The sequence below is a fragment of the Peromyscus eremicus genome, chromosome 13 (assembly GCF_949786415.1).
Source record: "Peromyscus eremicus chromosome 13, PerEre_H2_v1, whole genome shotgun sequence".
Taxonomy (NCBI): Eukaryota; Metazoa; Chordata; class Mammalia; order Rodentia; family Cricetidae; genus Peromyscus; species Peromyscus eremicus.
In genome coordinates this window covers 29,623,006-29,646,440 of record NC_081429.1, presented here as the reverse complement: position 1 = coordinate 29,646,440, position 23,435 = coordinate 29,623,006, and the positions used below count along the sequence as shown (strand labels likewise).

Below are 23,435 nucleotides of genomic sequence, written 5' to 3'. Positions count from 1 at the left end.
GCCAGGGGGAGATGGTATCAAGAGTTACTTACTGCAAGGAACTGGCTTCCGCAGTTGTGGGAGCTGAGCCGGCAAGTCCAAATTCCAGAGCGTAGACCACTCCAGCAGGCCGGAGTTGTCAGGCGTGGCTAAAGATTGAGTATGTGATACAATTCCTTCTGCTGCTATCTTGGACCTTTCAGCTGATTCACTTGGGCCCATCCAGATGGCCTAGGGTAACCTCTTTGAGGTCACCAGTTGTGGACTTTAAACATTCCATCAGATACCTGCACAGCAACATCCTGACTTGGGTTTGTTCTGGTCCCTGAAGACTGGCAGAGTCATCAGTTGAGAGGAGATATGCTAGACAGCTTGATGCCTAAAAACTAACCAAAGCAAACAATGAAAAAAATGCCCGGGCAGGAAAGGACAGCAGGGGTCGGGACTGGCTGGTTTTGCTAGGTAGCCTTTCTCTGACCTCCAGTTCTCCATTTTCTCATCTAAAGAAACAGGTTCAGTCGTTGTCAGGACTTTTCACCAAGAAACAATAAGATGGTGTTTTATGGCAATGATGGTGGTGATGTTATATTGATGTAAACTGGAAGTTGGTGTGCTGGAGAAAAGGCTGATGGGAAAACAGATTCTTGTTAAAAGTTTTATGTGAAGTATGCATCCTCAGTCAAGGAAGAAAACACGAGTTAGCATTCTCTTGATTGTCATTAGGTCCTAATGACTAAAACTGAGTGAGCAACCTTTGTATCAGTCTATATCCAGTTATTGCAAAGCCATTAGCTTTGGGCCTAAGACAAGGCAAATTTCCCTTTGAGGGAAGACTTGCTTATTATTATGTATTGACCCCTTTGCCTAAAACTAGGGAAAGAGTTCAACGTTTACAAGGAGCCTGCTCCAAGTTTAGGTAGTGACTGCTGTGGCCAATCGACAGTCACCAGAGAAAGTACCAGCAAAGGCATGGCAGAGACTTCTTTCTCCCAGGGCTGTGCCCTACCAGCCGAGCTGACTCCGCTGAGCAAGTCTCTCCCCTAGTTTGCAAAGCCGTGCGTATTTTGAAGGGAATTTAATCCATGTGTTCCTGAATCATTTTTGGCTAAGTCATTAAGCAGTTATTTTGTAAATGTGACTTCACGTTTGAAGTCTCCTAAATGTATTTTTAGTAGATTTGCATCCTTCGCAGAGCTAATGTTTTTCTTGGTTTGTTTTCTTGTTTGACACACTGTGCATCATCTCAACACATCTCATGATGAAGGCACAAGGGAGCTTGGGCCCCGCAGGTCTAGTGTACTGACACGGGACTTTGGAGCAGTTGGGGTCTGTTTGTGGGACTGTTAACCCTCTTCAACTTTGTATGCCATATCCTGGGCTACTTTTAACCCAGTCACATCACCTTCCCAGCCCTCTCCCACCCTGCTCCCCACATGGGCACCATGAAGAGGCCTCCAGGAAAGTGAGAAAAGGAAGAAGAATGAAATCAAATTGCCTCCTAAGGCCTGTTTCTATGCTTTGTCATGTGATCCTTTCTTTTCAAAATTGAGTTCATTCTCCTCTTTTACCTAGTGCCATTGCCAGACAGGAGGATTAAGGAGTTTGATAAAAATGTCTACAAAAGAGAGAAATAGAATTGAATTAGGAGCAATCTCCAGCTTCTTACTCTCAGAGCAAATAGAAAGTGCAATCTATTGGCCAAAGCTAATTGAAAAGTGGTTTCTTCTCCTTCCTTTTTTTTTTTTCTTTTAACTAAAAGAAGCTTTAAAAAGAAAGTCTTTGGATTCTCATGATATGGGCCAGGCTTTGTCTGTGCCTGTGCATCCAGGTGAGGGCTTGTATATCAAGAACACTATTGACTGCACAGGGCAGTAGAGCAGCCATGTTTGGGGTATGACTGAGCTCTGGACCAACACTGACTGCCTGTATGGGCAGGCAGGTGCCTCTGTCAGAGGAATCTGCCATCTGCAGGGACAGTGTTAACCAGTTGACACTTTTCTCTTGGGCTCTGCAGGCCTCTGGAGTATTTTTCCATCTACTTTTTAAGTGTTTGTCTTTAAACCTTTCCTGAGTGCTATATAGTTGTGATTTTTGTTTAGGGTTGTTTTTTACAAGGAAATTGAGATATACTTTCCTGGATATTTCATAAGTCAGTTATGGCTGTTGACAGGCACCTGCCTCCAATAGTCTGTAATCTTCATAAGAGTTATAGATGTCCTGCCCAACACATGGATCCTTTGAGGGTCTTTGTGGAATTTGAGAAGCCCACTCCATGTCATTTCTAGTATATTAAAACCTATGCAATCCCATCCTTAGTCTTTAAATACAAATTTAAAGTATAAATATATAGAACACAAACATACATAACCATATGTGTAATTGAGTTATAAATTGCTGAAATGGTGTTTTTCATAGGCATTTAATTAAATGCCTTTTACTTTTTTTTTTTTCATAGTTTCTTTATTTTGGAGTCAACTAATTATTACAGGCCTTGAGCATTTTCATATGCTTTTCAAAAACCCATAGTCCCCCAACACTGTCCCTACAGTGGCTAAAGCCAGCTCTTGCCCTTCCATTCCAGTTTCCCTCATCCTGTGACAGAACCTAGACAAGTGCTTAGTCACCCTTGTTTGATAACCATGCGCTCGAGGTAAGAATACAAGAATTGACAAGCAAGGGGCCAGCTGGAGCATGAGGTCTCGCACCGATGCGTGTATCGTCTCCTGAACATCTAGCCCCCCTTTCATTTTACAGTCGTGGGGAAGCTAAAAGGACATTCCACAAGCTATCATTTCAAACTGTAGTGGGGAATGCCCTGGTACACGCCTGCAATCCCAGCACTCGGGAGGCTGAGGCAGGAGGGTCTCAAGTTTCAGACTGGTCTGTTGTACACAGAGACCCTGTCTGAACAGCTGCTGTAGTTCTCTGTTTCCCTTGTTGTCCTCTCTCAAACCATTTCTCTTCCATGACAGTGACGACACAGAGAGGGAGACTACAGAATTTGGGGAGCTCTTGTTTTTATGATACAAGAGCTACTTTCAAGTCATAACCAACTCTTTTTCTCTCCTGTGTTGCTATAGTTTACTCTGACTTGCTGTACATTCGCAGAATAAATGTGACTCTTCGTGATAGTTGAATATTCAAATAAGTTGCTTGGCAGAATCAAAGAGGCACTTTTTGCCTGTTTGGTTTATAATTCTAGATTTGTCATGGAGTGTGACGTATTTATGAAAAGGCAAAGGAGAATCTCTGTGGCCTTCCTTCAGAGCTATAGGATGTGAACATGATGGAGAAAGCCAGAGGAAAAGTCTGTTGCTTAGGAAAAAAGGAGACAAGGAGACTAAACGTGAGGAAGAAAGAGAAGCATGGATGCCGGAAGTGGAAGAGCCATCCTTTCCGTCCTCAGCATCATTCCTTCCCTAGAAGCAGGGCCACGTGTGAAAAGGACACTGGTGGCTATGCCGAGCCTCTGTGGATGACTAAACTCAAAGTGTGCGGGGCTGCTTCAGAGTCCAAGTGTTTGGTCAAGGCAGGAGTTGGAAATGAGGGGACTTTCCCTCCCGTCATGAAAATTCTTTGGGATTCAGCCATTCCACATACCTTTATTGAAGACCGGCAGGGGTGACACCGCACACGTAGGGCAGACTTGACTTGTTCCCGGCAGTTCCTGGTCTGTCTGCTCTTACCGGGTGGAGCTCCTATGGCTAGATAATGTAATCTTATGGGAGTGCTGTCAGGTGCGATCACACGTGAACATTCCATCACTGACTGACATGTTACGTGGCACCTCAATGTGTGTGTTCCTAAAACAGTCCTCAGATGATCTTCTTATGAATGTATCTAGACCACTTAATTAGTGACAGGAATCCCAAAGTATATCTTCACCCTGGGAGAGAAGGAGATTTTCCTAGAATCAGTTTGAGGCAGCAATTACTCCAGAGAACCACTGACGTGTTTTCTTGTGCTAGAGATGCTGGCGGCCATTGTGGGTGAGTGTGGCAGGGGAGATGCCTGGCTCCACTAACAGAGGATGTTGGGAAGGCGACAGTTTTTCAAGTTCACTCTGTGTTCTGCCTTCTCCCTTGCTTCGACGTTAACTCGAAACTGTCCCCACTTTGAAGATTAGTGCTTATTTATTGAAGCTCTACCCCCACAGGACTGTTTCATCAAACGGTTCTAGAACGTAACCTCTCACCTTTACTCTCTCCCTGCCCAACTCCGTCAGCAGGGTCTTTGATGTCTGACTTGTTTTCTTGCAGAGATTTCCATTCTTTCAAGGGCCAGACCTTGATTATCATTCATTGTTACCGTATAAATGAGTAACAGCACTATGGGAAGACCTCTGACCTGCCTCTATCACTGGCAGAATTGGTTGATCGTGCTTTCTTGTAGGATTTCTCTAAGCTGGAGTGGACAACTATAGATCAATAAGTAACCATCGTCTATCTTGATCCTGTGGCTTTACCTATTTATCCAACCAGCTGTCCACTCCTAAGAGTTTTCATTTGGCTATCTGGTCTACCTTTAGCAGAAGGGTCTGTCTATTTGAGGCGACAGAAGGACTTAGAGCCCTGGCTGGCCTCATGGAATTTTCTCAAGCCCACTTCCTTGTCCAGTTTCACAGCCTTGAGGCATGGCCAATGTTTTCCTCATCCATGGCTCCCTTTCCCACAGCACTGAGTGTATGGATTTAGGTAATTAGGATCCTGAGCCTCTCAAACCCTGTTTTTCACTGCAGCTCTAAGCACACTTTACTGTCAAATGGAAGGCTGGAATTTGGTTTGGGATTACCTAAGCCTTTTGCTCGTGTGAATCAGAGGAAAAGATAAAAATCAGTTAAGGGCTTGTTTGGTAGAAGGTTAACTGCCTGCCAGCCGCACTTTTGAGTATTTGTGATCTGACCTCAAAGGGAAGCCACTGTTCTAACAGGTTATGGGCCCCATGAGCAAGACTGCATCTTAGTGACCCCCTTCTCTTGAACCCTTGTTGAGCACATGCTGTTAAAGATGGTGGTTGGAGATACATCACTGTAGACCAGGGGGCCAAGGGAGCTGGTTCCACGTCAAACACCGTCTGAGCTACCTGTATGAATTCTTAACACTGACTCCATTTTATCATCTGTAAGACAAAGGTTTGCCTAGTGGCCTGTATGGTTCAGCAAGCTCCAAAATGGTACCTGCATCTCAATACTGGTCTTACTGCATGGGTCACAGAGCTTTAAATGGTGTTCTCATCCTGGAGCGTGGCTAGAGATCCCCTGTCCATTACCTTATCGATATACCCTGGTCATACTTAAACTTACAGGTGCCCACGCCTACCCTAGTGGTACCTCAGTCAGGGAAAAATGGAGGATGTCTACTCAGTGACTTTGTCAATCCAACATGAGGCTGGCTTCCGTTGCTTTGACATGCAGCTACATTGAAGGAGCAGTGTCCAGTACTGTGACAGTTTGTGACACATGATCAAGATTTATGATCCTCGACCATTTCATACTCCCCTCTGCCTTTCCCTCTCTGTGCTGTGTTGGACACTGAGGTGGTTTCCAGAGTTCAATGCTGTTCCTCGCTTAAGCTCTTCTAGAATATCCATTTGTCTAAGAGGAAGGCAAGCAACCAGCTGGATTCACACATTGGGTTATTGTCTCCTCTGGAAGGGAGAAGAGGGGTCCGAAGTGTGTCTGTCAGCACTACAGGCAAAAGGGCAAAGTCAGGCCATTGCAGGCCCCTGGCATGCAGACACCTGGGCTCTGAGGCATGAAGACTGTGCTAATCCTCAACCACCATTCTGCTCCCATGATCCTGTCCTACCTTGATAGTCCTTTATGTATGAAACCTGAGGCTTCATTTTAGGGTACCCCACCTGTTCTCTTGAAGATTCATCCTCTTTTTTCTAAGACACCTCAAACAAGGTCATGGTGGGAGACCTGGTGCTTGGTACAAGACATGGGGACCTGGAATACTATGAGGCTGTGGTTAGTCTGGCTCCTGGCTTTTTGTAGTTATGTACTCCTGTACCTTTGTGTTCAGAATGAGCCTACAGGGTCAAGAACTGTCACTGGGACTTGTGTGTCTGGTGTCTGGACTCTGCCTACAGCTTACTCTGTATTCATTTTGTTTTGTACTCAATGTGATCTTGCCTTCATGATTGCCCCTACCTCCTCCTCAGTAAACAAGAATGTAAAATGTGTTTGCATTGTTCTTCGGCTTTACCCGCCCCCCTATGTATCCAAAATAGCTGACTGGAATTCATGAGAAAGTTGTCTTCAGATGTTTATAATCCTGAAGAATTCCCTTCTGGTTTTTATAATAAAATGACTCGGATGTTGATGTTTTGTTTTGGAAAGGCTAGCCTGGCTCACCGAGTGTCTCTTATAGTGCAGTACATTATGTGTAATTTGTAGCCTGCCCCAGGAGCAATGGTGACCCTTGAGACACTGCCCTAGCCCTACAGCATAATTAACAGGATCCAACACAACACTGGTTGGGGGTGGGGGGGGCTGTGTACACAATGGTTGTCATCTGAGGTAAAAGCAAAAGCTCTGATAAAAGCAGAGCACCCAAAATTATATAAAGAGCAACCCCCTCTCAGGCCAAGATGCATCAAGAGCATTCACTGCTTACTGATGAAGCCTTTTGAGGTTTAACAGCTTGTAATTCTCACTGGGAATCGCCCTATTGCTCTGAAGTTTTACATCTTGCCTTTAAAGTTAACAGTTGTACTCTTTTGCTGTGTTCCTCCAATAACACCATTGTAAACACGAGGGCTTTGCATTTTAGCATAAATTTGAACAATGTGTTTTTAAAAGAGTTCACCACATCAAAGGCAGGCTGTTTAGGCATGTTGTACAAATTCTTTTCTCTATAGTATTTAAAGCTACAAATGACTCACAGAATCGCATTCCATTTAGATCAGTCACGTTGGCAAAGCTCCTCACTGGGGCTTTGCTGCCCTTAATTTCTGGACCCTAAATCTTGAAAGCAGGTGTGGGCCTTTAGCCAAATCAGAGGCCCTTGCCTGCTGTCTTCAGATCCAAAGGAAATCTTGGAAAATGTTGCACTTGCAGCAACAAACCCTAAACTTCTTCCAGACCATCGGTTTTGTTCTTGTTTTGTTTTCTTTCTTGGGAAAAGGTCTCACTATGTCGCCCTGGCTAGGGTCAAACTCAGTACATAGGCCAGCCTGATCTGGATCTCACAGCACTCCAACTGGTTCCCAAGTACTGGGTTTAAAGGCATACGCCACCATGTCCGACTCTGTTCTCTTTTTTTTAACTCAAATATTCTCGGTATCAATTTACCTTCTCTGTGCACCCTCCTAGCTTTTCACTTAAAATTAATAACATTTTGCTGAGCTATGGGTCAGACTGAGGGAAATGAAGGGGAAGGGAGCCTTGTATTCATGGTTTTGAAAGCAACATGGTGGTATAAGAACACTGGGCTGGAACCTGACTCTCCATCGGGGCTGTGATACCACACGTTGGAAATCACAGGCTTTGGTAGTGCTGAGGTAGAGGCTACATCAGGGGTATGAAAGACTTTGGCTTGTGGGACTGGGTGAATGGCGGGGGTGTTGTAGAGAGAGCAGCTTGGAAAAGGCGTTACTGGCAAAAAGTCTCACCCTCGTTGATTTCCTTCAGATTGGGTGAGAGACTCCTTTAATTCACTTGGTCTTCAGAATCCAGCTGTGTATTCTCTAGATTTCTGCACTGTACAAATAAGGAAATTGAGGATCGGATAGGAACTTGTCTAAAATAAAGGGAAAGCTCATACTCAAAGTCGTCTGCAGCCCCCCACTCGATGTGTGGTTCCTCACCACAGCTGAGAAGCCACAGAGCAACTTCCGGTGCTTACTCCAGGTTTGGTAGGTGACGTTCCAGTTCTGCTGGATGAAATGACTTGCAGAGCAAAGCAGGACAGCCATGCAACCTGACCAGACTGTTGAGGGGGGTGGGGCACTGTTACATCTCTCAGCTTGTAGGAAAAAAAATGTGTCTCCTTTCTGGAATTCAGCTTCCCTGTGCTGGAATTCTGTAATCTTTATGACCACCTGGATACCACTCACAGACTCTCCTTTCCACACTCGACCCAATGTTTTAGTTTTATTTTTAGATAGGATCTTATGTAGACCAGGCTGGCCTCAGGCTTTTTATTTAGCCAAGATTGAGCTTCACTTCTTTCTTCTGTTTTCCCAGGTGCTGGGGTTCAGCATACACCATCATACCTCACAAACTTTATCAAATCTGTTTAGTTTCCTTTTGAGACTGGGAAGAGGCCTTCCAGAACTAGCTCTTTATAGGACCAAACCACATATTTAGATGTTTCCAAAAATGCTCAGGAGCGGTTTTCCCTCCCCTCATCTACACCTTCAGCTGTCCAGGATGAGTCAGGTTCCGGCTTAAGTTTACAAAGTTTGGTTCTGGTTTCTCACTTTCTCTTCATAAAGTAAGCTTTGCTTTTCTGATAATGGTGGACAGGTGTTCAGGAGTAACTCACTTTCATTGTTGTCAAACCTCAATAATATAGAATGTCATGCCTCAAAATCATTTTTGAGATTAATTCTAGCCAGCTTGAGGCAATTAGAGGCAGGCTAGTTCAAGAGCCCGAGAAACCCCTGGGAGGATTTGTTTGTTGAAAGTGCTGTGCTTTAGTCTCGGGGAATTTCTGAGTATAATGAAGATATACATATGGAATGCATGCATGCAGACACAAGTACCTGCAAGAGCATGCATATGTATGCTCATGCATGCATAGAGATGTGCACAGATGCACAAGGTCTAATGGTCCACAGAGTCAGGGTTCTGGTTGGGAGTGGGTTTATCAGACCTAGAACACCACACAGAGAGTGGGGTGTAGATGCAGAGTTAGGTTCAATGCCATCACACTCCGAAACACATTCCTCTCCTAGGATACTTTACCACATCATAAAATTGGCTTTAGCCATCACAGTTCCGCACTGATTCTGACCCACATAAGAACGGCAGAGCTCTGAGGACCCCGGACTAAGGGCCAAGGCTCCGGCTTGTTTGTGTATTTCTCCAGAAGGCCTCTCCGGCTGCTTATCTCACAGCTTATCCACTTGGGAAGGAAATGGGGTCGAGGCATCCTCCCCTTCCTGGTTACCCACCAGGTCTTCCACTCTGAAAGCATGAACACCCTACTTTTTACAGAGTGCCTCCTTTGGCTGGTTTTCAGCCCCACCCCAACCCCCAGCCCCATCCTCCTGTCTGCTTTGCTTTTCTTTCTTGGTTGCTTTGGCCTGGCAGAGGATGTGGCCGTAGGATGGAAGCTGTTTCTATCTTGGGGTGGATCTGCCCTGGGCTGTCCTTTCATAGTGCCCTTGGCCGGCGGCCCTGTGATTGACTACCTCACTGTCATCACCAGGCTTCCACCTGCAAAAGAGATGGATTCCCAAGGGGGCTTTTATCTTTAATGATGGCTTTGAACCATCGCCATGCTTCCCTGGTCCACTAAGACTGTCAGGGACAATTTCCCAGGTCAGGGGTCATTTCCATAATTATGCATTGATGTCAGTACATCTGGACATGTAGTTATGCACTGGCCAGGCTTGTGGTATTTGAAAAAATGGATAGTGTGAATATTTAAGGCCTTTAAGACAGCACTCAGTGCAATCAAATATGTGTAATACATCTCATCTCTCAGTCTGTTTCTTGCTCCCAGATGTTTGCTAATGTGTCAAGAACTGTAGAGCCCAGGCTAATTCATGAGCTTCATAACAGACTGAGCGGTATTTCCAAAGCTTCCTAGCTTCTGCTGTTTGAGTTCTAAGTGCTAGCATGATTGGGCTCTGGTGTGGTCCCTTGCCTGGGGTGATAGCCTCCCTGTTGTATCTGTGGCAGACAGCAAGCTCTGGTGTCTTCCTCCCCTTCCAAGGGCACCAACTCCACTGTAGAGGCTCCGTCTAACAACCTGCCAAAGGCTTCACCTGCAGACACAACCATAGTGAAGGTTAGGACTTCATTGTATGGACTGAGGGGACAAAGGGGTAGACATCCAGTCCATAGCAGGTGCCTTTATGAACTTGCACCAACAGGCAAGACAGCAGCATCTACCTGAGATCGCAAGGTAGGCCAATGAGTACTCCTGGCAAAACTCATTGTGTGTGTTGGGGGGTGGGAGGGGACTTTGCAGATCTCTAAATCCCTTGGAATACTCTGTTCTTAAATCCTAGTTAGCCCAGTGCTACACAAGGAAAAACTCCAAGTCAAACCACATTTTGACTCTCCTTCCTTAGCTATCAACGCTCTAAACTACTGTATCAGGAGTTATCACAGTAGAGCTGAGGGCCCTATCTTTCCCTCCGTCCCTCCTCCCTTTCTCTCTTTCTCCTTTCCTCCAATCTGCCATTCCTCTGGATAAGCACAAGGAGTGGGGCCTGAGCAGGTAGGAGGGCTGGGGAAAGGGTAAATGGAGGTGTGTGAGGGTCAATCTTGATTGTAAACATGTTTGAATTAAGAAATGCCTAGATCTGGAGAGATGGCTCAGCCATTAGGAAGGTTTACTGCTTTTGCAGAGGACCCAGGTTCAGTTCCCAGCACTCACATGGTGACTCCCAACCACATGTAACCCCAGTTCCAGGCAATCTAATGCCTGTTTCTGGAGTCTACTTCTGCATGCAAGTGGTACCCATATACTCACAAAACCTCACACACATACACATAAATAAAAATTAATTAATTTTAACAAAATAAATGCCCAGATTAGCAAAACACACTTCTGTGCATGCTTACTAAATGAGAAGTTTAACATCTTGACAGATTTGTAATATGACTGCAGAATTTACAGTGTGATTGCAGTCTTAGGAGCTACCAAAAAGTATGAGGTACAGCTTGATTGAAAGAAGTAGTTGACTGGGGTGTGTTTTTGACCTGGCCCCTTCCTGCTCTTCTCTGTCCTGCTTCCTGTCCACCAGGAGCTAAAGGTCCTCTGCCTCATAGTCTCGTTACTACCATGTTCTGTCCAAGCATGTGATGCCAAGCTGCCCTGCACTGAACTCTGAAGCCAGGAGTCAAATGAATTCTCCCTCCCTTACATTGTTTCTGCTGGGAATGTTGTTGCAGCAGTGAGAACAGGAACTGACACAGGTTAGAGCAGACATGTGAACCAGTTAGGCTTAAATCATGTGTTGTTGTTACTGTTACTGCGTCTGGTCTGATCAAATCACCACAATTGTATGGGTTCATCTTTCTGATTTGGACTTAGGGTTGTAAGGGAGCTACAGACTGGAGCAGTGAGAAACACAGGCGTATGCACAAGAGCAACAATTAATTCTGACTTTGGAACTGATGAGAAATCCTATATTCGTTGGGGATTTAGCTCAGTGGTAGAGCGCTTGCCTAGCAAGCACAAGGCCCTGGGTTCGATCCTCAGCTCTAAAAAAAAAAAAGAGAAATCCTATATTAGTGTTCTCTCTCCCTCTCCCTCTCCCTCTCCCTCTCCCTCTCCCTCTCCCTCTCCCTCTCCCTCTCCCTCTCCCTCTCCTCTCCTCTCTCTCTCTCTCCCTCTCCCCTCTCCCTCTCCCTCTCTCCGCCCTGTTAGCTTTTCCTCGGGAGGAACTGTGATGTGACGTGGAAGCTGCTAGATGCTGGCAAATAACCTGCAGACCATCTAGATAGTAAACAGCTCCCCAATACTCGGTACGGCATCCTCTGTAGAGCCCATCTGTTTCAAAATGACCCTTATTCTGCTTACAATGCAGAATGCTTTGCTGACTGGAATGTGTCCTAGTTTTCTAGGCTGCAGACCCCGTGTTGTGGGCCTCTGGTTCCACCTGCTGGCCAATGCAAGTACTACTGGATATTTTCAGTTGGAAGATGGTTGGTAACAATGGTCAGTGTACATCATTTTCACAGTCATGCGGGACTTCAGTAAAACCTGAGTGTCTGGGCTCACTGGCAACCCCACCAAACCCAAATCCATGTCTTAACCAAATTACCTAGTAAGTCACAATGCAGAGACAGTCAGGACCACTGCCCTGGGACATCAGAGCTGACTGAAGGCTATCAGGGACTCCACCTCTTCTTGAGCGTCCCAAGCATGAGTAACCAGGTGACAAATCTCATTTGGAATATCCACTTCCAGTTTATCCTGGGGACTCATACAAGCAAAGATCAAAGCTTTATCCTCTTGGAACACAAAAGAAGTTTTTAGACTGGGTCTGGAGATACAGCTTGGCGGTTATGGGTGTTTGCTGCTCTTGTATAGGACCAAAATTCAACTCCCAGAAGCCATGCTGGGCACCTCAAAAGCCTTGTAAAACCCCAGCTCCAGCACATCCAACACCCTCTTCTGGCCTCTACTGGTATCTGCACATGCTCACATACAGACACACACATATACATACACATAAATAAAATAGATAAAAATACAATCTTAACAAAAATCTACAGTAAAGAAACTTGGAAAAAGTCTTTAGCCAGTTGCTTAGGGTTAGCTGCACCAGCAGCTCATTCTGTTGGTGCCAGCGGGGGGACAAAGAGTCCACTTTATTTCTGTGGCTTTTATCTTCTTTGTCAAAAGTTGGAACTTCAGTCTAATTAAGAGGCCAACCCATAAAGCAAATCTAACTGAAGAATTTCTCTTGGGTGTCTAGCCAGGCAGCCAAGGTCATAGGAAACAAGGAATGACTGAGAAATACCCACAAACCAAGAGTCTAAATAAACTGTAATTTCTTGGATTGGACTGTGAAACAAAAACTTAGGAAAACCGGCAAAATCCAAATGAGTCTGGAATTGAGTTTGTGGTAATATGTTGATGGTCATTTCGTAGTATTGACAAATTACCTTACTAATATAAGGCGTTGACGTTACCAGAATTGAATGTTCTGTTACCTTTGCCATTTTTTTTTTGTAAATATACAAATATTCCAATTTAATAAAAAAACTTACGAGTAACTTTTATGTTTGGGGAGTGTGGCGGCAGGGCACTGAATGAGACCAAATGAGTTGGGGGACACTGCCAAAGCACTGCACAGGGCAGTGCTTCCCTGTCCGGCTACCACAGGCAGAACCAAGCACCCTCTTCCAGAGAGGGTACCCTGCCTGGCTGCAGGCTATAATCAGGGTAAATCTGTGCTCTTAGGGAGGAGGTGCTGCCATCCCTGAAGACTCCATGGGAACCAGTCATGGGCACATGAACCAGCTCTAAGCACACAGTAGCTTCCAGGCAAATGTCAGAATAAATGGAGGTCTCATTTGCCTGAGAAGTGCAGGTCAGGCATCAGGGAACTCTTGAAGGCCTATAGAACTTGAGCAAAAGCACCCTGGCTAGTAGTGGAGAACAGCCGTATTCCTGTGCTCGTCTTGTCTGCTGTGGACTCTTCTGGAACATCGGGAGAGGCCAGGACTGCAGCCACCCCAACCCCACAGCTTCTGAAAGGACTGGGATTTAATATGCTAATGGGTTTTCATCCTTCTAGCATTTTCTAGGTATGTTTCTTATGTTTTACTCACTCCCCAGAGACCCATAGCACAAAGTTGACTTCTGCATTTTACCTTCAGGTTTCGATTTTTCCACTGTTAATCATGTCCTCACACCTGTGTCTGAAGATATGTGTCCAACTCTCTGTCTCCACAAGTCGGACTCAGTGTGAAGGACACAATACAGCTTCTGTCCTTGGCGAGCTTGTGTCTATTTTCTAAGAGATTGTATGTATTTGCCCAATGAATATTCCTAGATGATTTCCAGTAATAAAAACAAAAAATCCAAAAGAACAGGAGAAGTGTAGGGCTTCCTGGAGATGGGCAGTCTCTTTGAACCTCCAGATTCAGCTTATGTGATTGGATAAACCAAGGCACCTCCAGATTAATGACCAAAAGCATTCTGCTAGGAAATTTTAGAGCTGCTAAAGCCTTATTAATTGTCTATAGAAGCCTTTGAAAAAGCCGTGTATAGACTCACTGGAATGCCTCACAATAAAGCGTTAAGGGGATAAAAATTTGAAGGGATTTAAGACAAGCCAAGTTTCTAAAAATTTAAAAATTTGTACATTGCACATTTTGCATTAAAATCATTAATCATTTAAAATAAATCTCTCCCGTTGTGGCGAGTCCTCATGAGAGTGGGACCCTGTTGTTCAACTGTCAGTCAGCTGCTGCCTTCTCACTCCTCCATGTTTCTGGAAGAAGTTCCACAGCGAACTACCAATCCTGGGTTCTGCTGACCCTTAATGTTTCTCAATATTAACTTCAAGAGGCACACTTAGGAGTCCTAAGTAAAATCTGGCACTTGTGGGGGAATCATAGCAAGGGCAGAAGGTAGATGGTTTCCAGTGTTTTCAAGCAAATCCAGTGTCTGAGTCTCCAGTAAACAGTGACAACCTCAGATTATTTTCTGGTGTTAAGTGAGAGACTAGCACATCCATGCCTGGGGCACCATGGAGAGAGAGAAGAGGGCTTGAGCTATGTGCTTTGGGTAAGTTACTTCAAACCCTACCATCTCAGTTCTTTCCCTATAAAACAGAGAAGAAAATTCTACCGGGAAAGATAGTTGGGACCAAGACCACACAGAGCAACCTGGAAGACTTTCACAAATGTAATGTGTTTCTCTGGTCCCACCAGCCCTGCGTGGTCCAGACAGATCTCTCTCACCCTAGGTCCCGCAGCTGCTCGGACCCAAGTAAACACACAGAGGCTCATATTATTTACAAACTGTATGGCCTATGGCAAGCTTCTTGCTAGCTAGCTTTTATAACTGAACCCATTTCTATTTATCGATAAGTTGCCACGTGGCCGTGGCCTACCTCTACTTTCACATCTTGCTTCTCCTGCCGGTGCTGGCATCTCTCTAGACTCCACCTTTCTCTTTCCTGTTTCTCTCTTTGGATTTCCTGTCCGCCTCTAAGCTGCCTTGCCCTAGGCCAAAGCAGCTTATTTATTAACCAATGGGAACAACATATATTCACAGAGTATAAAAAGATATCTCACAGAAAGGAAGTAAGGATAAAGCCATTCAGATTGACTTTTATGAATTCTCTTATGGATGATGTGGGTGAAAATGGACCTGTATATTAGAAATCAGCACAGAAATAAGAGGTGGGAGAGGAGGAAGCAGGGTAATCTGGAAGAAGGGGAGGGGAGGAAGCTAAGACTCTAGGCAACCCAGAGGCTTTAAAGAGAAGAACATGTTTAAGCGGCTCCTGGCAGTGGGATCAGGATCTATCCCTGGTGCATGAACTGGCTTTTTGGAGCCTATTAACTATGGTAGGACACCTTGCTCAGCCTTGATGCAGGGTGGAGGGGTTTGGACCTGCCTCAACTGAATGTAATAGGCTTTGCTGACTCCCCATGGGAGACCTCACATTTTTGGAAGAGGGGATGAGGGATGGGTTGGGGTGAAGGCAGGGCAGCGGGTGCAGGATGAGGGATGAGAGGGAGATCTGTGGTTGGTATATAAAATGAATAAACAATTTCTTAATAAAAATAAAGAAAAGAACACGGCTGTAAAGACCCAAGGATGAAGAAATTAGAATATTGGAAACTTGGTAAAACATGCAAGGAAGGCACATGCCCTTCTGGAAGGAAACAGGGGGGTATTCTGAGTTCTGGAGAGCTTCTGTATTTCTACCTATGTGTTTGGTTCCACGTGTTCTATTCATAAAAGTTGATCACATAATATACTCCCAAGAGAAGGCTGGTAATACCTAGGTGGGCATGTAGCAGAGTTAGACCACATGCTGACTCTTTCTGAACAACAGTCTGCCCGACACCATGCACCTGACAGGTTCATTTACTCAGTAGTTTCCTAGCCTGTTGATCCCAAGTCACTCATATCCATTAAATGGCATCAACACCAACCAACTGGAGGCAAGAGAACCGTATAAGAGCAGGGCCATCTCAAAGCCTTTCAGGCTGAGATCCCAGGTGCCAGTTGAGATTTGGGGTTGGCTGGCTTGATTGATTGGCAGGATGAGAATATCAGTGTTTTTCTTTCAAGTCATGACTATCTGTTACCCTTCTTTCAAGCCATCATGAAACTTCCAGGGTATGAAAGTCATGTGGTTTTAGGCGAAGACCAAACTATTTTGAGAGAGAGAGATCATATCATAATTAATGACTCTGAATTAGGTAATAACATTGTACCTAAGTGCCTACCCTCATTCAAAGATCATCTTTCAAGCTCTTAGACCTGGGGTTTCTTCCAGACCTTTCCGGTCTTTTTAAGTAAATCACTTAGCAACTCTCTTTTCAGGAGCCTTTGCAATTCTAATAAAGTAACATTCTTGAAAGAGCATAGGGAACTCATGCTGCTGCCCTTTTTCCTCAGCAGATATACCACAGAATGCTAGGGGTTTGTTTAGAGTTTGTACTTTCTTTTCCCTTCTTCAGCCCTCTACTTGAAGGGAAGGATATGATCCCATCCTGTGACTTCTCCGTAGTATAATTTGAATGGCATGAGTGCTTATCAGCTCATGTGCAGATCTGTGAATGCCAGCAAATTAAACATCCCTGTATACACCAGTGGTGAACAGTAGGGAAAATGGCCATGAACTCTCAGCACTCTCCAGCAATTCTTACCTAGAGAAAATTACTTCCCTTCTTTTAGCCATAAAATATAGAGATTACTGTATTATACATAAGGGTAGAAAACTGGAATTTTTCCGTCAAGAACCACAAATCAATAAATTGTATGATCTCAGTACTGGAGCTGTAATTGAGCTAAGTCATCTTAAATAGGAAGTGTTCCCGGGACCTCTTGAAGCATGCTCACTGTTTCTTTGAGTAAGATTGGGGTCTGACCTCCATTTACAGGGACATGGGTGTGGGGGTGAGTCTCATAAATACCAATATTCTTTACCAGGCTCTTCAGAGTAAGGCCATTTCACCCAGGCCACCTGGAAATGTTCAATATGTGATTATTTAACTAAATGGAAGAAAGGTCCATGCTGGACACTTGGGCTTTCCCAACAGCCCAAAGGCTCCTCTGTGTTACAAAAATGTGCTGCTCAGTGAAGTTTGTTAATTACCTTTTGCTATTCATTTCTTTTTTTCCTTTTCTTTTCTTTTTTTTTTTTTTTTTTTTTTTTTTGGTTTTGGTTTTGGTTTTTCGAGACAGGGTTTCTCTGTAGCTTTGGAGCCTGTCCTGGACAAGCTCTGTAGACCAGGCTGGCCTCGAACTCACAGAGATCCACCTGCCTCTGCCTCCCAAGTTCTGAGATTAAAGGCGTGCGCTACCACCGCCCAGCTGCTATTCATTTCTTAGACAGCAAATTTTTAGTAGCTAACAACTCCATACATGTTCAAATCACTGCTAAAAGCATCTGCAAACATAACTGGACTTGTTCTTTAAGAAGTTACTGATATTGCTATTTCATTTTCTTAATATGTTATGGAGTTAGTTCAAATACAGACATTTAATATGATTCCTAATGGCATTAGAGATATAACAGGTGTTCACTGCATGTTGCTAAGCAAGATATATATGTGCACATTGCCTCTTGCAGTCCTCTTAACAGGCTCACAGGGGAGCTGCTCTCACCATTCTATTTCAAAAACTAGGAGACCAACATGAGGGAAGCCCCTCACTCAAAGATATGTAGATATGAATCACTGGTTCTCAACTTTCCTAATGCTACGACCCTTTAATATGGTCCTTATGTTGTGGTGACCCCCAATCATAAAATTGCTTCATTGCTGTTCATAACTGTAATTTTGTTACTGTTATGAATAATAATATAAATGTGCGGGATGTCTGTGAAAGAGTCATTTGACCCCAAAGGGGTCACAACCCACAAGTTGAGAACTGTTGCTATAAATGAAGGAGTAGAAATCTTGTACAGAGCAGTAGAAAGCAAGCATCCTCCTTATTCAGCAGCCACCCTCACACAGAAACTACCCAGGGTCTGCTTAATGAAGCATCTTATCAGGGGCATGTCAATGAGTCCCAGACAAACCCAGGAAGCCATCTCCTGATTCTCTACCGGCATGTTCCCATTATGAGACTGGAGACATCTTCCACCCACCTGAAGCTGGACCAGGCCCTGTTCTATATCCCTAACCAACTTGAGACTATGTCTGAAACATGAGAATAAGGCTCTCGGAAACATGCCTGTAGAACCCTGGTCCCTTTGAGGTTCCAGAAGACAGAGGAGTAATAGATGATGCGGGTGGATGGAAATCCCAGAAATGTGTCTAAAAGTCAGTGCAAAGGAAAGAAATTGATGGCAGTGGATGAGACCTTTGTTCCTGGCATCGTGCTGACCCACAGTGCACACATGGCAAGCAGTAGGTGAGTGACTGACTGACAGCTGACTTAAAATTCCTCTCAGAGTATCAAAGATTTGTGAACACTTAAAAACTCAGTAGGATTCAGAGAGACATAGTGTTTGGATCCTGGGATAAGCAGTTCAGATAGTAGGGTAGCTTTGCTGTTACCAGAAACTGAATTTGAAGGATTTTTCACAATACAAAGAAGGTGATGCCTAGTTAATGCTGTAGTGCTAATGGAGACCGTGGCGCTGTGGCACTCTTAGTGAACTGGACCGCTCTGCTTTGCTTTGGGATTTAAGGAAACAGGAGGTGGGATTGTAGACCTGACCTGGATCTTTGCTATTAGCTGAGGCTCATAAGAGTTGCCATCTTACACCGCACTTGCCTGGGTTTCTGTGCTCAAGTGTCTGTGAGTCCCACATATCCATGAAGAGAAGCACTGAGTGTGGGTGGAAAGGTCAGATGTGGCAAGGAGGTATGGTGTCTAACTTGTTCCATGGCTAAGAAGTGATGGCAGTTGGGTAGGTTATAAGAGGCCAGAAAACCTTGGCTCAAGTATTGTTCCTTTCTGCACTGGCCAGGTGACCTGAGATGTCTTACTAATACCCACTGTCCTTTACTTGGCCCATCTGTGGAACTGAGATGACTAGGTTGGGAACAAAAGCTAAGTGAAATAGGAGCCCTTGAGAGGGCTCTATAAATGGAGTGACTTTCATACCTCTGAGTGGATAGGGATGTGAGTCCTCTACTCAGCATGTGGCATTTCTTCTATTGGCTAAGCCTGGGTTCTCCTTGAATGCCCTGCAAATGGGTCCAGAGAGAGAGCGAGCACGTATACACTGCCTTCTTATGTTGAGCACTGGACCTGTGGAACCCTAGCCAGAGAGAGAGAGAGAGAGAGAGAGAGAGAGAGAGAGAGAGAGAGAGAGAGGAGAGAGAGAGAGAACTGCCTACTTATACTGAACACAGGACTTGAGGTACCCTACCCAGGGAGGGAGGGAGAGAGAGAGGGGGAGGGAGAGAGAGAGAGAGAGAGAGAGAGAGAGAGAGAGAGAGAGAGAGAGAGAGAGAGAACTGCCTACTTATACTGAACACAGGACTTGAGGTACCCTACCCAGGGAGGGAGGGAGAGAGAGAGGGGGAGGGAGAGAGAGAGAGAGAGAGAGAGAGAGAGAGAGAGAGAGAGAGAGAGGGAGGAGAGAGAGAACTGCCTACTTATACTGAACACAGGACTTGAGGTACCCTACCCAGGGAGGGAGGGAGAGGGAGAGGGGGAGGGAGAGAGAGACAGAGAGACAGAGAGAGAGAGAGAGAGGAGAGAGAGAGAACTGCCTACTTATACTGAACACAGGACTTGAGGTACCCTACCCAGAGAGGGAGGGAGGGAGGGAGGGAGGGAGGGAGGAGAGAGGAGAGAGAGAGAGAGAGAGAGAGAGAGAGAGAGAGAGAGAGAGAGAGAGAGAGAGAGAGAGAGAGAGAGAACATGCACACTGCCAACTTATGCTGAGCCCTGGACCTGAGGAACCCTCGCTGTCTGCCCCCTGACTCCTTGCTCCTCTTTCCATCATGAGACAGTTGGTCCTCCCAAAGGCAATCGTGGATCATCTGTCACAGAAACACAAGAGAGGACACTGGTTTCCTTTGAGAGTCTGAGGACACTCTCCACTTCTATTGGTTCGTGTCCTGTGGCAACATTGCCACGTTGAGCCTGCTCCTGATTCTAACCACAGCTCATTCTAATACAGTCCTTGCCCAGCTTCAATGAGCTGTCAAATACTGGCCTGGGTTCATAAGTACAATTAAGAATTCTCTTGTTAAAAGCAGCCATAAACAGCAAAGTAGGATTTGGATCCAGTTAACATGAAACAATGTTAAGCAATAAACTCGTGTTGATTTGATTCATGTATTTGCCATTTCAAAAATTCACCATTTTGAACAAAGACAAATTCCTTCATAAAAACAGCAAGAACTGTATCCTGTAAGACTTTGAATCTTGAAGGTTATTAAAATGGTCATGGTGTAAGTTTTTTAGTGTATTTATTCACTGTCATCTTTAATCAAGGTTAAGACAGTGACATACGTTTTGCTGTATTCTAAAAGGCCATAAAGAAAAGGTTCATCATTAGGGATGAACATGGGGAGAAGACCTTCCCCGTTCCCTTCGATTGTTCCAGTCAAGAAGGGATGCACGGGCATAAGAGGTCATCGTCCTAGGAACTCAACAAGAAAGGACTGGTTAGAAGTCAGCATCAGGGTCCCTGTAACAATGCAGAAACAAGATCACACAAAAGTTTCTTGGCTACTTTTTGTTGGCTTTTCTTTGACAACTAAAATTCCAGTCATGGATCGAACTGATTATTCAACCCTTGATTTCAGAAATCGGCCCTGACGCCCCCCCCCCATTTCTCTGACACCTCACTGTAGTTCTGACAGTTATCTGCCTTGTCAATACGAACAACAATGAAATGTCTTTGGAAGAGAACCATTCGTAGAGAATGAGCAAGAAAGAGCACATGCCCACTTGCTTTCCTTCAGAGAAAACAAGTATCCTCATCATCTCATGTGGCCAGGGAGTTCAAAGCCTTTGCTCCCTGAATCAGTCTTGTCAGTCCTGAGTGAGCCGTGATGGGTGATGTCATAACCGATCCCTCTGGAAGTCATAAGCAAGTGCTGTTAACTCCATATTTATTTGACAACAGCTATGTATTTGGGACTGATCCAGGTACTGAGGGGTGAGAAGTGTCATTGATGTCCCCTACCACCTTAGCTTCTGTCGCTGGGAGGAGGGAGCAGAGGTGCACGCAGATGGCAACTCTGTCTGGCAGAATGTGGCAGCTACCGAATGAGGACAACTAACAGAGAAAGTCTGAAGGCTAAGGAGTTTGTATTGGGGGAAGATTTCAGGGCTAGCCAGGTGTTGAAATAGAGGGTGAGACTTCGGGTTGATATAGGTGATGAGAAGACGATTCATAGCCCATCAGTGGGTTTGCAGATCCAGCAATGAAAAGGCGTTTTGGTGTCAACTACTTACCTGCGTCCAACAGAGGGTATGAAAGTTCCTCCCTGGGGTTTAAGATCAAAGACTATATAGCTCTCCTTCAAAGAATGCCTCCATGTACTGACTGAAGTACATTGACTCTCACAGCCTATATTTGGAGTATGTCTACAGACTGAAGAACCTCCCTCTCAGTCATGTGACCTTTAAATATTGCCTTTGTGTTTTTGTCTGTCAGCTAGCACAGTGTGTGTGTTGAGTGGGGTGAGTTGATTAAGAAGGGCATTTAAAAAAAAGGCAGAACATGAATCCCTTGAGACATTATGTCACTGCCGCTGGGTCCGTTAACTCTGCTCCTGCTCTCCATTGTGCATGCTGCCCTTCTTCTCTAGGAAGATGGGACTCACGTGTCTCAGTCAGGTGTGCTTCTGATACCCAGGCTGCTAAGACAGGCAGGTTAGAAGGAGGAAAGGGGAGACCCCAGGGGTCAGCAGGAGAAGCCAGCCAGCATAGTCAGGAGTAGGCTAGGGAGGAGTTAGTTGAGTTGGGCATAAAAGGTAAAAGCAACCCTTGAGATACATGGGAGGTTAACTGATGGAAATTGTGGAACACGGTAGGAGAAAACAGTCAAAGTGGACTGAGTATCAAGAAGCTGAGAATGAATCAAACTAAGCTCATGGACTGAACCACACTAAGAAATATATACTCCGTTGAAATTAGTATTGACAGCTACAATCGAAATATGTTTATGTGTCTTTTTAATGTTGAAATAACAATGACACCAGAACAGCTGGTTTTCTCCTCTTGGAATCCTAGGGTACGTGGTGCCTTGTAAATGTCAGAACGATGGATAGGCCGTGCGTGATTTCCCTCTTCGCTTTCTCGCTGCAGGAAATGCCAGAAATGGCCCCACACCCTATGGGTTCCGACTCACGCCAGAAGAAGAAATGAGGAGACAGCGCCTTCACAGATTTGATGGCCAGTGACATGGCACCACGCCTGGGAAGACATGGTCCAGCTGTGGGACCGTAGCCCATTCAGTTTGCTCCCCAAGCCCCTACTTGGCTTTAAACAAAGGCAGAGCTTACTGTTATTGTTGCAGATCACTCGTGTCTGCCGTGAACTGCCACTCCATGGCCCTTCTATGTCCAGATTCCCAAGCCCAGCTGACACATCTGGAAACCAGGCTTGTCCCAGGAAGTGCACAGCTTTCCCTGAGCAGCCCCGTCTGGTCCTATGCTCTCTCCTAAACCAAAGGTCACCTCTTCAGCTGGGACCAGTTTTCACACTCCCTTCCTTCCCATATGACTCAGTGGCACATCTTCATCGGGGTTGAAGACCTTCACAGGAAATATGTTTTCACCAGGTGAGAGGATCAGCTCTCACTCTGCCTGGTACGCTGGGTGCTCGGCTTGGCAGGAGGTGTACCGCCACTCTTGGTCCTCCTGGCATGTTTCCACGGTGACGTGGGAAGACGATGTGGCTGCCTTCCCGGGATATTCCATCCTCTTTCACGCCGGCCCCTCGGGGTGCTTTGTCTGCATGTAGAGTATCTTGACTGGAGGGGAACAGGAAAGACACCTCCTCACTCGTCAGGTATCCTGTGGCACCAGCAGTTTGGGTTCACAGCTACCCCTCCAGGAGCAGGAGACTTGTTAACTCCTTTGCAGAGCAGCAGTAAGTGCCACATACAGAGCAAAGTGGAGATATCCCGTGGATCTCTCACTGGGAATCCCATTTGCTGGAAGTATTTTTTTTTTCCTTCATACAAGTGCCTTTTCATTGGCCACTGTGGCTGCTGCCTGTCATAAACAAGTGTCCAAAACAATGCCCCCAGAGAACTGCAGTGTTTAATACACAGATTGTCCAAGTCACTTAAGGGATTTCTGTTGCTTGTGTTCTGAGAATAAAAGGACAAAGCCAGAATATCGATCGCTACTGCCTCACTGTCGTGGAGCATTTAGTTAGGAGGGAGTTAGGAGCAGCAAATGATGCTCCCATTTTAACTCACCATTCATGTAGAGTTTTCTATTATAAAAATTGTAGACAGGCTTTCTTAATGCACAATGCGGACATCTACAAAAGCATACTAACTGTTAATACAGATTGGCTTTGGAGGGGGACTGTGTGGGACCTGACTTTCTTTGTTTACAATTTTATATTCTATTTTTAATGTGTGTGTATGTGCTTTCAGAAGACTAATTATATAATAAATCAAGAAATATATAACCAATAAAA

General features: G+C 45.1%; 1 protein-coding gene across 1 annotated transcript in view; it reads left to right on the top strand.

Annotated features, from left to right (window-relative positions):
- The window catches only part of Rhbdd1 (rhomboid domain containing 1), a 122,932-nt gene extending 99,497 nt beyond the window's left edge, over positions 1-23,435 (top strand). Inside the window, exon 7 of the mRNA XM_059278887.1 lies at positions 22,089-23,435. Coding sequence (XP_059134870.1) covers positions 22,089-22,183 — 95 coding nt within the window. The 3' untranslated portion in view covers positions 22,184-23,435. The remainder of the gene's footprint in view (positions 1-22,088) is intronic.